Source organism: Anarhichas minor, unplaced genomic scaffold, assembly GCF_050575085.1.
Source record: "Anarhichas minor isolate MPS153535 unplaced genomic scaffold, ASM5057508v1 ptg000021l, whole genome shotgun sequence".
NCBI lineage: Eukaryota > Metazoa > Chordata > Actinopteri > Perciformes > Anarhichadidae > Anarhichas > Anarhichas minor.
The window spans coordinates 6,576,197-6,593,711 of record NW_027466467.1 but is presented as its reverse complement, the minus strand read 5'-3'; the positions used below and the strand labels follow the sequence as shown (position 1 = coordinate 6,593,711).

At 43.2% G+C, this 17,515-nt stretch overlaps 1 protein-coding gene across 10 annotated transcripts; it reads right to left on the bottom strand.

Annotated features, from left to right (window-relative positions):
• Positions 1-367: 367 nt before the first annotated feature.
• On the bottom strand, positions 368-16,371 carry zmynd8 (zinc finger, MYND-type containing 8). 10 transcript variants are annotated; one of them, XM_076095786.1, is made up of 21 exons: positions 16,288-16,371; positions 9,418-9,485; positions 9,137-9,288; positions 7,098-7,319; positions 6,770-6,883; positions 6,270-6,335; positions 5,981-6,073; positions 5,794-5,881; positions 5,439-5,494; positions 5,272-5,349; positions 5,037-5,152; positions 4,440-4,951; positions 4,227-4,361; positions 3,908-4,063; positions 3,231-3,761; positions 2,573-3,085; positions 2,196-2,392; positions 1,787-1,867; positions 1,602-1,680; positions 1,252-1,491; positions 368-1,092 (listed from the first exon to the last, which is right to left on the bottom strand). In XM_076095786.1, the coding sequence occupies exons 1-21, from the start codon at positions 16,305-16,307 to the stop codon at positions 917-919; spliced, it is 3,693 nt and encodes a 1,230-aa protein (XP_075951901.1). In that variant the 5' UTR covers positions 16,308-16,371; the 3' UTR covers positions 368-916. The 10 variants fall into 10 exon arrangements, with proteins under 10 accessions (XP_075951901.1, XP_075951903.1, XP_075951902.1 ...); XM_076095788.1 differs by having other exon boundaries at positions 4,452-4,951; XM_076095787.1 differs by lacking the exon at positions 16,288-16,371 and adding an exon at positions 14,214-14,370.
• Positions 16,372-17,515: the final 1,144 nt, after the last annotated feature.

Sequence of the window (17,515 nt, the reverse complement as noted above, 5' to 3'; positions counted from 1 at the left end):
CTCTCATAAGTCAGTATTTAACATCCTGATAAACCTCCTCCTCAGGACTCCTGACATGCATAGTCTTGAAATTTCAGCTATTAAAGAGTTAAGAACATAGTCGGCATGAAGCTGATAATATATGGTCTTATGAAATCTACATATACCAAAATAATTCCAACACATGAACAAGTTCTTCTAAGACGACTATGAGATAAAACTTAAGATGGAACAACAGCTTCTCAAGATTCAAGTTGTATCATCTGTTTCAGAAATGAAGCTCTCCGTTTAAAACCAACTTACAGACTAAACCTAGGGTTGAGACTTTGCTAACTTATTGCAGACTGCTTCATAACTAATTAAACCACAGTGTAACAATAGAAACAACTTGTTTAAAATGTTTGTATTTGTTATTTTCTTTGCAGTATACAGCAGGCAACATTAGAATAACAAATAAATTAACATAGAATACAAAATAAGGAATTTACAGACATTTCTGTCAACAGTCTAGTCTAAATCTGGGTGGTCCATTAGCATGGGTTACATTTTTGCAGTCTTAAACTATTTAACTGTTGTCATTTACACTAGATGTATGTTTTGAGACACTCAGGCATGCTTTTAAGATCTTTATACTGACAGCTCTCTATAGACTGCAAAGCAGTGCGTGAATATGCAGTATACACTTTTTAAACTGCCCCCTCTAGTGGTTACTAACTATCTGCTGTCAGTCTTGATTCCACATTTACAATGTAAAGACCACTGTGCACTGGGGGCAGTATGTGAGCCCTGAAAGGCAACAAAAATATATAAATAAAAATAATTTAGATTGCTCCCCTAACAGCTGCTTGAACAGAACGATTTACATAAGACATGTCCTTATCGTGAAAAAAAAAAAAAAATCTATATACATTTACATTTTCAAGTACGGTAAACTTGTTCAGGACAAAGTGACAGCAACGGTGTCAGAGCTCTTCTCCGTATCACAGTCTTTGTCTGGTGGTGCAGAGACCGGCGTGTCTCTCAGAGAGTTGGGGCCACTGCTAGTCTGCCCTAAACCTTTGTTTGGGAGGTCGGCTGTCGACTCAGCCTCAGGCTCTTGCTGTGGGGCTGTGGCTACGAATAGAACAGAAGCGAAAAATATACATCACATCTATGGAAATTGTCAGGTGTCAAGTGGCTGGTGATTATGCAGGCGAGCAAAGGATTGGAGACTTGCAGGGTTACGAGCTGCCGTAAGAATAGAAGAAACAAAAAAACAGCTTGTGCTGTTACCTGACTGAGTGCAGGACTTCATGTGTTCTGGCCAGTGGGCTTGCTGACACGGGTAATCACAGTAGCTGGTGTTCCAGCAGCAGTAGAAGATGGCCTCTTTCCTGCAGTTGGCGCACCACTGTTTCTTCTTCGTCTCATCCACTGCTTGCTGCTTCTCCACCTCCATCTGTTTCTTCACCTCCGTCACCAACCTCTCTCTCTCCTGCTCCAGACTTTGCCTCATCTCTGCCATTGTCAGCTCTACATTGAAGCACACATGAACGTGATCAAAACACGAGCGAAACTCATTGCACAGTTTTAGGCGATGAAGACCACGCGTTTAGTATTTCGCTGATCGACGAAGTTCTCACCGAGATTGTGCTTCATCTCTGACAGCTCTTGTTGATGCAGCCACTGTAGTTTTTCTATTTCGATTCTCAGTCGTCTTATCTGCATTAAAAACCCACGGGTTAGGTTCAGTAAAGGGTCACATGCAAAGCCACTATTATGATCTGAAGAGTATTTCGTCTCTACGGGGCAAAGAGCAAACACCTACCTCTGCTATTGTATTGCCTGAAGTACTCTTAGAGAGGTCATTGTAGATTTCAGTCATTGTACCTTTGATTGCATCCATTATCTGAAAAGAGTAGAACATAATATTCTGATTTAAGAAAAAAGTACTGTGAACTACCAACACTTATCTGGTTTTATTATTACTTGTCATCTTCAAGGTTTGCATATGTTATTTTATGTCAAATATGCAGTTTGAAAGCATAAGTAACTGGTATCAACTAAATCTCTTATTATTATAGACACCTATAATTTGTACATTTCACCCCAAGAGAAATACACCAAACTGCTCTCAGGGCTCGTTTTCATCTAAGTTATTTGGCGAGAGAATGTTCAGTCGGTGCTGAAGTCCAGTGGATTTGACACTCACAAAGCAAATGTAAACTTATACTAACTTTATTCGTGTACTTGGCAATGTCTGCAGCTACGTCCGCTGAGGCAGTGGGGATATACAGGTCTGTTACCGCGGGTGAAGACGTAGCAGCTGTGCCTAAACTTGACGCTGCCATCGTGGCAACAGAAGATGGGCTACTGGATACCAGGGTGATGGCCGACGTGGATATGCTGAGGGGAGTGTCTTTCTGTTGAACAGCTGGAATAAGAAAACACTATTCATCAGACACATTATGGAAAAACTGATTATATGATCGTATTTAGCTGAGCACATTGTTTCTGTAGAGGGTAAATTGTAATCTTTTTCGAAACACCATACATGGAGGTATTTCGACATATACCGGCCCACACACTGTGTTAAGTCATACTTGATATCTACCTTTAACAGCCTGTCTGGTCTGATAGCGTGTGCTTTGAGAAGACTGCTGTGATGAAGATGAGGACACTGCCGTCGAGCCGTTCCCAGTGGCCTGTGCCTGGGTCAGCGCTTGAGCCTGGCCTTGCCTGGGAGGCGACGACGCCTCCGTGGTCGCCGCAGGTTGCTGGTTCTGTTGCTGACGCTGCACCTTCTGCATGTGCCACTTCTGCGAGGAGGTCTGAAACTTGGCAGTGGGATTCCACACCACGGCTCTCTGCACCACCGGCGCCGTCTCTCTGGGCAGCAGAGGACGCTGTTTCTTCAACGGCGGCGTGGTGGAGGCTGAGGAGGAGGAAGAGGGGGGTGTTGCGGTGGCACTGGACACGTTCGCGAGGCTTATGGTTGCGGGTGAGGGAGTAGTGAAGGAGACCATGGTGACAGGAATGGCCATGGGGGACTGTGTGGAAACGCTGGAGGGAGTGGACGGAGCTGTACTGTTTTGAGACGGTAGTGTCGACGGGGTCAGGGTTTTCCCTACAAGGGAAAGTACACTATTTACCAGTTTCCACCTGTACAAAGTTGGTGATCTTTCCACTTTTACATGCGCTAAAAATAGACATTATATTCTGTGTGTTTGATTATTTCTTGTGGGATCAACACAAAAACGTAGAACTCTCACCTTCAGTTTTACCAGCAGAAGAGTCTTTAACAGTGGCGTTGTCTTTCCTGCTCCTCTTCCTGTCCTTGCCTCCCTGTTCCTCTCCGAGGTCAATAACCAGCTCTCTCTCTGAGTCAGAGTCCTCCACCGGCACAGGCTGCTTTGCCTCTTCTTTCGCCTGAGCCTTCTCCCTGAGACTAGGTGATGCTGGAGGTGCTTTAGTCTTTTCTGGGCTCTCTTTTTCCGAATCTGTGCTCATTTTCTCATTAGTCGAGGCATCTGATGCTGTTGCAGTGGCGTCGCCTGCTGTAGTCTCGGACGCCACGTGCGAGTCAGCTTTGCCCTCCTCTTGGCTCGGGGAAGGTTGGTCTTTGGCTTTACTTTTGGTAGAATCCTTCTGGGCCTCATCACTGGATGCTGCATCCTGACCATCCTTGGTTATTTGCTCCTCATCACTGGCATACTCACTGTCACTGGAGTCCGATTTATCAGAGTCCTCTGAGTCACTGTGTTCCACACCTTTATACACATCGACGGATATCTCATCTATGCCTGCAAAACAAAGTGAAAGGAGGGATATATCACACATCATCACATATTCACTTCCCAAGATGTGTTCTGTTCAGCGACTTTTCCAGTCGGGCAATGATTCTGCTGACTATCCTCAACAGAAATACTTCCATGCATACTCCACTGACCCAACTGTGCCTTGCAACTCTCGATGGTTTTGTCCAAGTTCAGCTGGAAACGGCTCTTGATCTGTCTTTTTGGAGAGGTGAGGACCGGTGTGGCTCCTTGTTTCTGTTGAACCGTTTCACTAAGCTCCTTCAGGTCCATTTCTGCTTTACTCCGATCTGTGAGGATACAACAGAAAATAGTTCCAAACGGCCACATCTGCACAAGAGAAAGACTTTATTTCTAGCAGAATCGTGTCCAATGGTGACCTGTATTTTGCTCACAGAGAATGGACATCATTACTCTTTCATGCGTATTACGTAATTGCCATAAAAGATTCACCTAGATTGAGGTTCAGTATGCTTCCTGTCGGTGGTGTCTTCTCCTGCTTGGGAGCGCCAGGAGCTTGAGAGTGGAATGGTTTAGGGCTGTCTAAGGAACTGCCTGCGGGACAAGGTCGAGGATGGCCAGGCGATGCTGTAAAGAGACATTCACTGTTAAATGAAGCCCCCTGCCATTAGACACATACATACTAGTTGCTACACTGGAATGCACCTGGTGAAGTACCTGTACAGTCCATGGACTCTTCTCCGGTACTGTACTGGCTGTTTGGAGCCTTTGTCTGGGACTTGTCCGCTGTCTCCGTTTCCCCATCCGAACCAGTGTGGGCAGAGGAGTTGGTGCTCATGGGGGAGCGAGGCATATCACCGAGGGGGAGTCGCCGGCCTCCTGCGCTCCCTCCCACCCCGGCCCCAGACAGCATGGTCCTGGCCAAAGAGATCTTGGGTGATGCCGTCATATCAAAGCTCAGCTTGATCTTCTCCTGTTTCTCGGGTTTGAGCGGGGTGGATGACGGGTTGGAGGGATCCAGCAGCATCTGGAAGTTGTTGTCGGGGGTGTACGGTGTCCTGAAGGGGGCATAGTTAAACACTCCGAACTTCTTCCTCATGTTCTCCACATAGACCTCCATCTCTTGCATGGCACTGTTGAAGATGCTCTTGGTCTTCTTCACGGAGAATGGAATCTCTTTGGACATGAGGTAGCAATTGTTTAAAGGCACCCAAGCCCTAAAAGGGATAAAGATTCACATCATGAACGAAGTGTGACAATGTGCCGAAGCAACTGAGTAACTGAAGCACGGAGGGCTGATACCTGTCATGCTGACCAAAAAAGCGAGCATCCACTTGTCCATCTTTGTCACGCAGAGCTTTAGCGGGCCAGAATGGAAATCCTTTCAGTTTGGCCCACACTAGAGGGTGAGGGTTACTCTGCAGACACACAGTAAAACACTGGAACTGAGTGGTTGTATATTAGGGATCTATGCTAAAAACGGTAAACAATCGGGTGAAATCATCAACAGAAACTTCAAGTCACTCAACTAGCTTACACAAGGCTCACAGAACCAGTTGTCTCTCTTTTGGCAAGCAGACAGATAACACTCGGGACAAACTTCAATCTCATTCATCTGCAATTAAAGAATCAGAGGTTTCAGCTGTCACGTCTAGTGTTTCAAATCAATCAACGTAAATATAAAGGTATTTTCTTTATACCCACCTCATGTTCACAGATCTTAACTATGACTTTGGCTGTAGCCGTGAGTTTGTGATTGCCTGAAACAAGGACATACATTTATGTTAAACTATTTAAATACACATAAGCCAATATTATTGTTATATTATTGATAATCATTTGACAAAATTCTGTTCTCCAAATTAATCATTCTAAGGATATTGTAATTAAAAACTCACAAAATAATTAACTGACATCTGAGAATCAACAGTGGAACACCGTTGATTTCATTGATCAATTACATTATTCATGCCATTGTATGTTTTCTTTATCAAAAGCATGACATTGATTTAAACAGCTGGATTATTCTTAAATGTTATTTCCACACAATGAAACATACCTCCATTGTATATAATACAGTTGTGCAAAATCCATTTTGCATCTGCCAAGAAGGCCTCGGTGCAGCCGTACATCTTCTTTTTAATATTCTGCGGTGCAAAAAGACAAGATGGTGCCCGACTGACAAACTTTTTAACAGTGTTACATTCATACTATCAGAGAAGAATATGTGATAGCTTGTGGTTTACCTTCTCAAGTGTGCAAAGATCCATCGCGTGAAAAATGTACTCTGCGTAATCTGGATGCTGTTCGAGAGAGACAGGTTTCTGGAAGGGTTCGGTCTGTAGGATTGAGTGGAGAGAAAAGAAACATGAAGGAAAATAAACTCTCACTGCACAACCTTCCCCTCGACTGCACATGCTACCACCATGCTACTACTACAAATTTAAAAAATCTAAAAGCCGCTTCAAACAAAAGCTGGAAAACCAGTGGAGGAAGAAATCATGATGGGGTCTTGTTAGTGTTGTAATTGATTACCCAATTAAAAGTCTTTCTCTGCGTGGAAGCTGCATGGGGGGAGCGAGATGACAAGCGGGGATGATCCTGAAAGAGAGTGAGAGGGGCAGCTGTATCCTCACCACCAGCGAGCATGTTTACCTTCATGGTTTCCAGCCATGACAGGCCCAATATAGCACATTGACTACGATTGTTAGTTCTGTTATTAAAAACAATTTTGCACATGCAAATCAATAATTTATCATGCTGGACTGAGAGGCAGATCTTCGGGGTGTAGATCTTAACATCTGGCACGACTGATGGAAATATGATGGTTGCGTAAGCAATCTAAAAAATTAGGACTGGCCAGAAAAAGAGCACATGCCAATATCTAGGTGATACATCTGAATGTACAATTAGAAAAAGGCAGCACTGAGAATAAACAGTGTACCCCATCTGTAATTAGACCGTCTGCCACAACACAATGCAATCAGTTTGGTAGCATGAATTCCCTAGAAAGACAGAGGGACCAGAGTACTTACACCTGGCTGTTTCATCTTCTGAAGGGCAAACTTTAGTAGGTAAGACAGCTGCTCTATAGTTAGCATCATCATGGCTTTGCTCTGAGTTTCTATACACTCAGCAACTGTTATTTTCTGAAAGACATCAAGAGGAAAATATTTGAAAACTTTGTTCTTCATCCCACAATTGCACAGAATGTTCGTGGTCTCAACATTTTCTCACTTACGTCCAAACGTACTGAGAGGCCCTCCGTAATTAAACAAATATCACCACAGGTTTTTGACTAAAGGCTGTGAAATATGGTTTACAACAACCCTACACTGCACGTGTGCACAAGTGGGCGAGTACCTCACACTCCGGACAGAACCAGTCGCCCTCGGGCTCGGCTGGTAGTTTGAGGCACTTGGCGTGGTAAACCCTGGGGCAGAGCTCACAGCAGAGCACCTGGCCCTCGCGGTGGCACAGCCAGCAGTAGAAGTCATTCCTGCCGTCCTGCGGTACAACATCAACAGGGTCTGTGGTGAGTGCTGGCTGCTTCACGTAGTAAAAGGGGCCGTGTCTTAGTTCTGACTGGAATGCGGGCGAAAAAAGAAAGACAAAGTTGGGGAAGGTCAAAATCAGAGCCAGAGATTAAAGCCAAGCAGACATGCACAGCATCAAAAAAGAAAAGAGGCACACGTGTGTTACACACTATCTGGTTTTAGAACACAACCATCACCGATGTGCACACGGGTAAACAGTGTGGACAGCCTGGATTAAACTGGCAAGGGTTCACATAGTTCCAGCTGCTACGAATCATTTACGAAGGTCAACTTAATGCGTCAAGTGTAAGATACTAGCAATCATTTACCCACTGTGCACTTGTGAACTGCTTCACACACAAAGCAAGCTCAGCATGCATTTAGCACATTCTCAGAAAAACATTGGTTAAAATTGGAGGTGCACCGATAGCTTTCTATCAGACCTCAGAAAATACACCAAGTTACTCGTACCAGTAGTATCCAATGTGATTGAACAATTACATAAGAATGTACAACAATATGGATTCATATGAGCAGACAATCCTAAACATAACACTGTAAGACACAGTGACATAACATGCTAATAGGCTATAGTGCAAGGAAATACTTAGATATTTAGATCTCCATGAGAGGTGGAAATCACAAGGTAACCCCTAATATATTGGAATAATATCACAATATTTCGCCACTGATAGTGTCCGACTTACAACAGCAGAAATCAAACGTGTGTCACAGTGCAAAGAGTTTCAGTTACATGAGAATATTTTCCATTTTTCAAATGTCAAACAGCCACAAACTACCAAGAAATCCAACCGATCACGGTCAGTAAAAAGGACAAAACCACGGCTGCCTCAGGAGGCTATCACAAGATAATGCACCGTCATGTTTAGCAACAATACAAAGCAGGACACAATATCGCTTTGACCCAACACTGGTGAGAAAGTTTATGACAAAAGGGGCTCATTTCAGAAGAACTGTCTACGTACACAACATCTCCCTCTTTCTTTTTTACAAGAAATTAAATGAATTTATTGAAAGAACCCCTGTCTGCTCCAACGGAGCGGCCAACAGTTATAGCTTCCAGCTGTTGCAGCTTCCAGGTGTGTGTTGATGTAGAGTATCCCTACTAAAGAACATGCAGTGAACCTACCCTGGATTAAAATACTGACAGATTATGAATTACTGATCACACATGGCCTTTATTAGCACCGATACCTATGCTATAGATTGTATCACCTACGATTATCATTCACTGAATTTGAGCGGCTGAATGTGACAGCTTCTATATTTTGATTCTTTTTTTATATCGCAGTTATGACTAACAATATAAAAGTAGATTGTTTTACACTGAATTTAACAGGATTTGGTATCCCAACATGTCCACAATATAAAAAACACAACACAATTACAAAAAATAAGCAGGAAACTGAAAGAAATATTTGTAAATCTAATCTGGGGGTTAAACTAACCCAAAAGACAACAAACAATGTTAAATATGTTATAGTACTTAATATGATTCAGTTGTAATCACTGAAAATAACACATTTGAATTGAATCTTTTTGGATGCAGCGAGCATCACAGAGTCTCATGGTCGATGGTGACAGCAGACATCTCAGTCGCAGACGTCTCAGACCTTCAGCAGGTAAAAACAAAACTCTCCACATTGGGGGTAAGAGCAGAACAACTTTTAGTGATTTGACTGAACTGGCCCTTTAAGCAACTGCATAAACTGTATATATTTTGGGCCTAGAGCTCTACCTCTTGATGAAAAACTTTGAGAAGTTGTTGTCTGAATATCAAAAGGCAGTCGATGGATGAGGTTGAGAGTGGTAGCTGGTTTAAATCCTCTTTCTCGTGACTGTTACCTGGTGTTTGCTGCTGCTAACAGCACCTGGTTTCTTCTTCTTCTTCACAGGGCAGGGGGATGTTTCAGCAGAGGAGTGACCATTCGATGAGTGAGAGGGACTCGGCATCTTTCGCTTTTGGGTCGTCCGTTCTGTTGGCCCCGTGTCTGAAACTGCACACAAAGAGGTCAAAAATTACACGAAAACAGTCAGGGCGCACTACTTTAATACCAGAGGCGACACACCAGCGTTTTCCTGCACTCTCGCCACAAACAAACGCGTTAAGCTCTGTATGTTCTTACCCTTCGATCGCGTTGAGATCTCCATTCCTTCTGTTGTGATCTCAGTCTTCTCCTCTTCCTCTGCCACGCTGATGCAGAACAGATCAAAGGGTTACCAGTCAAACACAACCTACAGCTGAAGATGTCTCGTATACATTACTAATGTTATTATCATAAAGTTAAGGATGTTGTTTGAAATCGTTCTTTGGGACACCACGTTGTTAAGAGGTACGTTTCAACATAATAGCCTATTAGCCTAGCAAGCTAAACCGCCATTGACGGCTAGTTGAAAATAGTCACAAATAGTGTTACGTTTCCTCATCTAAGGCCAAATCTGAGCATTTTATTTTACCAAACACAACTGATTGTGTCTGGTAAAATCCAAACGATCATTAGTGACCTCCAGCTGTGTGCTACATGTAAATGCTCAGTTTTTCAGTCTTATGACTGTAATACATTTCTTCAAAAGTTTGTTATTAAACAGGCTCACCCACTTCTTAATGCAATCCCCCTTCCTACTACAATGAGGTTATTCTGTACGAGAAAGGTCAATTTTCTTAATGTCTTATATTAATGTCTCTCGACATTAATATAATTCTGGTTCGATTTTGGCGCTCAGTTGGTACCAGAAGCATCATAAAGCCTCTGTTAAAATTCAAACCACTACATCTGACAAAGTGCTGTGCTTATAGCATAGGTTTCAAAGGCTTACAGATATAAAGGCAGTGAATGAAGTTATCGCCAGTAACGGGGTGCTAGATCGTGTCCGTGAATGATCACATTTATTGTCCGGGACGGTGAAATACTGAGAAATGTCGACTGTGTGCGGTTGACAAAAACACTGTTTTCAACATTTTCTACTCTGCTGAAGGTTTCATGATTTCAATAAACACATCCAAACAATTACCACAAAATAAAAGAACTACTGCTGCATGACGACAACTATAAAGAGTCTCCAGAATACCTTATGCCAGACAAGTAATGTATTAGAAGTGTCGCGATAGACCGGTATCGCCAATAACCAAAATGTTTAAAAAATGTAATATTGAGATCATGTAAAAAAATATACATATGATGTTGTGTAAACAAGGCAGCACCTAATTTTGTACAGTTATAGTTACAGACTCTCTCTCCACCTCACGAAACGCATAGTTTGAGTGTAATTCCTTTGCCAAAAAAATCCCGATATTACCTTTATTGTGAAATCTTTTGGCCACAATAATTGTGTAGTAAGATCAGATATTTTGACAGCGCCATACTGCATAGACAATACTGATAACATAGCAATGGTGTCACTCAAACCATACATCAAAGGCTTAAAAACAGCTCTGAAGTAGAACTAGACCACAACTTGGTGTCTTCTAAATGTTGACAACATTTTAAACTCAATTAAAGCAAAAGACGACCGGTCCTGAGACAAATGCAGCTCGATGTGCAGGGCATTCCCAATCCTAAACAGCAGGCACCACAGATCTATAAATAGTAAACATGACAAACACAGAACAAAAGAATCTGCAGTGGCCGAAAACCTTCTGACATCCGGAAAGTGAAACGCATGTAAATGAAGTGTTCCCTGCTGTTTTTTTAAAACAACCACATAATAGTCATTGATCATGTGACCTGATAACAGGCAGCATATCACAGGGGATTGCACAATCGCAGCCCGAGTCCTTATAGAGAAGCAAGCCACAATGTGCTGTGAACCACCTTCTATTCAAAGTCTGCCCAACAGGTTTTTTTTCTCAGTATCAGTTCAACACGATTCACCTTGGTTCGCCCTGTTGTCGATCCTGTTCTTGTGATTGCCATTTTCTCTGATGCCACAGCAGATGCACCGGCCTCGTCGGTCGGATTGGCTTCAATTCTGCCAATTTCTATTTCACCCACTCCCGAGGAAAGCCCCGTTTGAATGTTTTGCGTGAAGAACAGTCAGGCATTGACTGAAAACAAAAATATACTGCTTCCGTTTCAGTAATCTTGTTCACTAAGACCCCCCCCCCCCCCCCTACACCTCCTGCTCCTCCATCACTACAAGAAGGATGAACATATCAGACAGGAACACAGCACATCTGCAGAGACAGTGTGCAGTGAAATGGCTTCACTGGCCTCCTCCTCTAACCTGTCTGGACAGCCTCATACAATCTAACATCCTGTCACGTCCAGGGCAGGAAACACAGCAGCAGAAGACAAAGAGAGAGACATGGGACAGGCACAAGGACACAAATCAATACCACTCAATCCTGACAACGACATTTCTGAACCAAAGACCACAGAGCACACAAACAGCCTATTATAACCTACACACAACCCTTTCCACACCCACCATTGCCACAACATCCATGCTTCAACGTAGGAAATTCAACAAGCATACCTGTTTTGTTTTTTTCTTCCTTACTCACATACAGATTCTTCAGCCTATTCTTTTAATCTTTTTTTCAATTATTGAGGGCGTAGGGGGGATGAGGGGAAACGATGGGTCCAGGTTTCCCAGAAGGCCTTCTCTCTCCCTGCTGCTCTCTCCTGCAATTGTCAATCTTTAACCTCGGCTGCAGGCTGCCGATTGGCTCGAGCGCCACACGGAGGAGGCTGATTGGGCGCTCGGCTCGGTGTGCCACACGGGCTTCTCTTCTCCCCGCTCTCCTCAGCCACAGTGCTGCAATGCAGAGAGGACTGCTCCTCACTGTTGCTTAAAAAAACAACACAACCAGAAAACCCGAGTCTGTCACTCTGTTGAAAAGCCCGTGCAGACACACACCGGCCGTGTGTCTTTTATCAGACATGGAAGACGCAGCTCCTGACAGGGAGAGGATCAGATTCCCTCTCTCGCTGCTGTGCTCTCAGCCGGTGTATGTGTGTGGCATCCATTTTGAACACACACTCTGTCTCTCTCTCTCTCTCCCCCTCTCTCTCCCTCTGACCATTCTGCACACCACACACACGGCACGTACACACACACGGCACCAGTCGAATCTGCTGTAAAAGACCACATGCAGCTTATTATGTGCCCCAGCATGTTGATATGCAGCATGGGCCTAATGCTGGACACAAAGAAAGGACTGAAAATGTCACAGGCCTCCCAGACAGCATGGACGGCACAACCCCCCCCCCCCCCCCCTCCTTCCCTCCCTCCCTCTCTCTGCAATGCTTCTTCACCATATACTGTATCATAATCAATATCTGCCTGGAGATTCAAGTGTGAGCAAGAGTAAGCCGGCAAAAACATGCACATACAACTGAGAGCGTGGCTGTACATTGTCCCATCTTTCTGTGGGAAGGTGAATCTGTTTGACCAAATGTGTGCCTCTCATTTAATCACTATAGAACTCAACATTGGTACAGATTCAGGGCAACGCAAGTATGTGCCACAGACACACACACACACATCAAGGCCAACTACATTATCTACGCAGGTCCAAGAAGGTCAACTGGTGGATATTTTCAAAAGGCAGACACCCAACTGAAGAGGCAGTGAGTGTCGGTCTACACCACAGTGGAATGAAGGGATTAGACGAATTACCAAGCACCATTCACAAAACACTGAGGAGGGGGATTTTCAGTCTCAGTCAATGCAGCCTGCTTCTGAACTCTGGTCAAGCAACATTATGTGCGCCATTACATCCAGGCCATAGTTCTCCTGGTTGTATTCACAACAGAGCCTTTATCACACATCCTCCACTAATAATGACAAAAACAACCTGGAGAATATCAAAATGTTCAAGAATAAAATAACAATTTTGATCATTAAAGAAATTCTTTATCTGATTCATGCACACAGAAAACCAAACACCAACATCTATATATATATAAACATAATTCAATCCAACCTTGTCGACTTCAAACAGGCTGTCAAGCCTCTCTGGATGAGATGAGGTTTCTATGCAGAGCCTTTTCAGAGGAAGTCCTTCCCCTCTTCTTTCCTTCTGTCTCACATACAAATACTCAGTGTGCTTGGAGCAGAGGGACAGAAAGGGGAAGCTCTCTAAAATGGCTGACACTCGGCAGCAGAGAACAACACTGGGAGGCAGTGCACACCATTAGGCTCGGGCAATTCCCTCCAACCCGGGGATAAATAAGCTGCTACGGCATATTTAGTCCGCCGATAATTGGTATTTTAGAAAACTGGTGAGCAGCTTACAGGTTTAGGCCGGTGAAAAGCTTCTTTTTTTTTTTTTATTCACCCAGTAAAAGAAACCTAATCAAGGTGAGGTGAAGTGGGTTTTAGGTGAGTGTGGGAAAAATGAAGACAACTAGGTGACCCTACTATCGTTTTCTTCATTGCCATGTTGGTCTGGCAAACAATTAACGACCTGCCTTGCCGTGGTGCCAGATTGAGGCCTAAATTAAACTTGCTGCGCTGTCACTTTACCATCTGCTAATTCCTCGGGGGACTCCCCTCTGCTCTGCTCCCTGTCTCTCCCATCCTGCCCGGGTCCCTCACCAGGCCTGCCATCTTGACGGCAGAGGCCAGTGGGCAGCCACACAAACTCAATCCTCTTTTAGATCTTGAGAAAAGAAAGCAGGTTGCAGTTAGTATCCTATGAATCTAAAATGACCTCACACTTGACCTGTGGGCCCCCTACTGTGTGTGTCCAGGCGGCCAAACCAGTTAGCAGAGGCAGTATATGTTGCACTGTGCCATGCTATGCTCTCCTTCCAAGCTCCACTCCTGTGCTGTGGGGTGACAAACACTCTTCCCCCTCCCCCAGTCTGTCAGACAAACCTGTATTATTGCTCAGGCACGGACCACACACAGTGGCTGGTGCCTTATCAACAGTGTTGTGTGTGTGTGTGTGTAAAAGAATGAAAATAGGGCTTACCTCTGTGGATGCATGGCTACAAACTCTGTGTGATATGTCAATGCTTGTTAAAACATGGAGGACAGCCCTGTCAGCCCTTCACCCTGCTCACAGCACAGCCACGGCTCTCCAAGCTGTCCGACTCACTGCTCCGATGTAAGGCACACTGAGACTGGCCACGCGTGCTGGCAACATGTAAGGCGGCTGCTGATTGGCTAGTGCATTTCCTGGTTGCTTGTCTTTTGTTTAGCACGGGCAAGCTAAAAAACGCAGTGCTCAGAGCAAGAGGAGCTAGGCCCGGAGCAAGAATAGTCAGCCTCTGCACAACTTTCAGCTATCAAGAAGACTGTATACAGCTGTTATTGCTTCCTAAACTTGCTATAAAGTAGGTGCAGCTATGAGGGGTAGTCAGCAGATGTGCACACAAAGAACAGGCCCGTGGCTCCTAAGGAGGAATTTGCCTCACTAGTTCCCACCCTCAAACTCAAGCAACCGTCAATGGGCAAGATACAACCTGCTATATGAATAAAAGCAAAGTGTAAACAGGCAATAGGTGAAATGTATACTCTGTTTCTTTGGCCTATAAAGGTTTAACAACAACTAAGTTACAGTCATGTGATTTGCCTGACACTGGCTCTTGAACTTGTGTGGTCACATGTTACCAAGGTGTTTCCACATAGGCCACTGTTCTACTGTTAAAGAAACAGTGACTTTCAGTTTCTGGTATACCGTTCCGCCACGGGGCATTATTCAACTCGATTTTAAATGACTTGTATGGTACCTCAGAATATATTGTACGCACAGATCGCCTACATTTGTTGCAATTTTTTTTTGCCATTTTAGAGGCTTCTTGTTTTCTCTTTTGTTTGCCTCGTGTATATCTTTAGAAAATGTGATCTTACATCAACATTATTACAGATCAGAACTTTACTTTTGAAAAATAATTTCACAAAAGACAAGGAGGAAGTGTCATGTTGGCAAATGTTAGCAACGCTTTTGCAATATATTCTCACCAAATCATTTTGTTAAAAATAAGCTATTAAAGTCATTTTTGACCGATTATCTGATATGATAGGTTATCTATCACTTCATGCAGACATAAAGCATGCTGTTGTTAATTCATGGCATGCATCATAGCAGGAAACGTTAAGATGATCCCTTATATATTGGGTAAATTAGATTTAGGGGGAGACTTAGTATTGCTTCTCTGTCGGTAAAACATCATATGCTGTTTGTTTCACTTGACAGTAATGATAAGTATACTTTGCTTTTTCTAAGACTTGGCTGTTGAGAGGAACCTGCCTGCACTGTTGGCTTCTCTTTCTACAGGAAGAAAGACAGCAGCGGCCTCTTGTGGCAAAACTTCATAACAGCTCAGTACACACTAACCCAGAGATTCTCAAAAGTTTTCATATCAAAGAACCACCGAATAAATAAATTTACCAAGGAGCCCATTTGGTAACATTAGTTTAAAAAGGCCCACAGATTGATACAAGAGGGGAATGCATGAGAGAATAGAATGTGTGATGGGTTATAAAGGGTGAAGCCTGGATCAATGGAGTCATCCTGTAGTTTTAATAACAGTTTGAACTACCTGTTAAATATTTAATATTACTGTAAAAAGCAAATCCTCATTTAACTGGTGTGAAATGGCCTTGGGCAGTCTGTGTGGGTTGTCAGCAAAGTAAAGGATATTTATTTTAGTACAACGTCTAACTAACTGTTAAACTACAAAAAGGTAAGACTTGCTTGGTTTAGCTAGTCTCTGCTGCTAGCTAACTAGCTAAATTGTAGCTAAAGTGAAAAAATGTGGCTAAGCTTATTAACTTGATAAACTAGCATCAAAGTTGCGTTTCTTACTCTCAACCAAGGTTACTTTATGTAATTGGGAAGCGTTTCACACCAGTTAATGGTAACATTAACATACCTGAGTTGTAATAGAACCTTAATATGCTGTTTGTAATTAGCCACGAGCTTCTGCACAAAACACACAAAACAGGTTCATATGTGTCGTCTAAGGATCATTTACTGGATGTTTTAACGAGGAAATAAAATTACTCTGGTGGCACCACACATGTAAAAAAAGAAGCCTTACCAGGTTGTAACTGTAAACATTATGTCACCCTTTGTCTGTCTCCACTAGGAGTTACCGTTTGGTGTCCAGTCAGTCTGCAGACGGTGAGCTTAAGAAGTTGTCGACCGGCAACGAGCCCCGCAGTCCCCAAGATGGCGCCCTATAGCGAGACGGTGACCGCTCCGATCAGACATTGAAGAGCTTTAAGTCTTTCTTGGATTCAAGGCCTTGAATACAATATATGTATATGTGGTTTTAGGAGACTGTTTTCATATCTTTAACACTCTTTTCTCATTTATCAGTATCAATATTTCATTATTATTATTACAGATAAAGGTTTCTTTTATCCATTGGTTGAGAATTAGACATGAGCCCATGACTTACTGACTTGTGGTTTTGGAGGCAATGAAACACTTTCAAGTTGCCATGTAGGGCATCTTAAAAGAGACAAAGTCAATGGTTTTTGTTGTTGTTGTTTTTCAATTCCCACAAACAAATACGTGATTATATGATATGGCTCACAATCATTATCTGGTTACCAAAAAGGAAAATATAGACTACTCTCTCTCTCTCTCTTTTTCTGTGTCTTCAACTGAGTTTAAGGGACTTGATTTGAAAAGTCTTAAAGTTATTTACAATAGAGAAGCCAGAGGAAATATATCAACGATTTGCATATAGATTATACCCCTTTCATGTTTTTGTTTTTGATAAAACAATTAAAATTCCACCAGCAACTGATGAGACAATCAATGTGTTTTACTGAACTTTTGAACTCGTTCACATTTTTAGACACAAGATCATGGAAAGTGCACTTTTTGTCAACCTAGATTTTATATTTCACACTCTTTATTGTCGTCTGTCATGTTTAGTCATAACTTGTGTTATAGCTGATAATGTTGTGCAAGATGTGTTTCTGCTTTATGCATCTATTGTTGCGGATTTGGGGGATGGGAACAGGCTTGATGAAAAGAAAGAAAGAAAGGCATGCTGTTAGCTGTTTGCAGGTAAACTAATCTGAATGCATTAATGATTATGGGGCTATCTCCTGTCCTTTCAAACTGTTATCTCCTGTCCTTTCAAAGTAGAGAGGCTGCGTAGTGAGGGGGGGGGGGATGGGATAAAGTGTCTCACACTCATTGAGGGGGAAGGTCAGTTTGGCGTGTTTTGTGGGGGAAGGGGCACAAACAGAGGGCCACTGGGCCCCCCTTTGGGTCTCCATGGAATGTAATTGAGGTTCCCTCGCTCAGGA

What these genes read in the sequence shown, in the direction of transcription:
- zmynd8 (XM_076095786.1), bottom strand. Translation starts at nt 16,307, where the DNA reads ATGTTTACAGTTACAACCTG. An exon ending in ATGTTTACAGTTACAACCTG is followed by an intron (nt 9,486 to 16,287) that starts GTAAGGCTTCTT and finishes GTTCTGCATCAG; the next exon opens with CGTGGCAGAGGAAGAGGAGA. An exon ending in GGTTCTGTCCGGAGTGTGAG is followed by an intron (nt 6,884 to 7,097) that starts GTACTCGCCCAC and finishes GATGTCTTTCAG; the next exon opens with AAAATAACAGTTGCTGAGTG.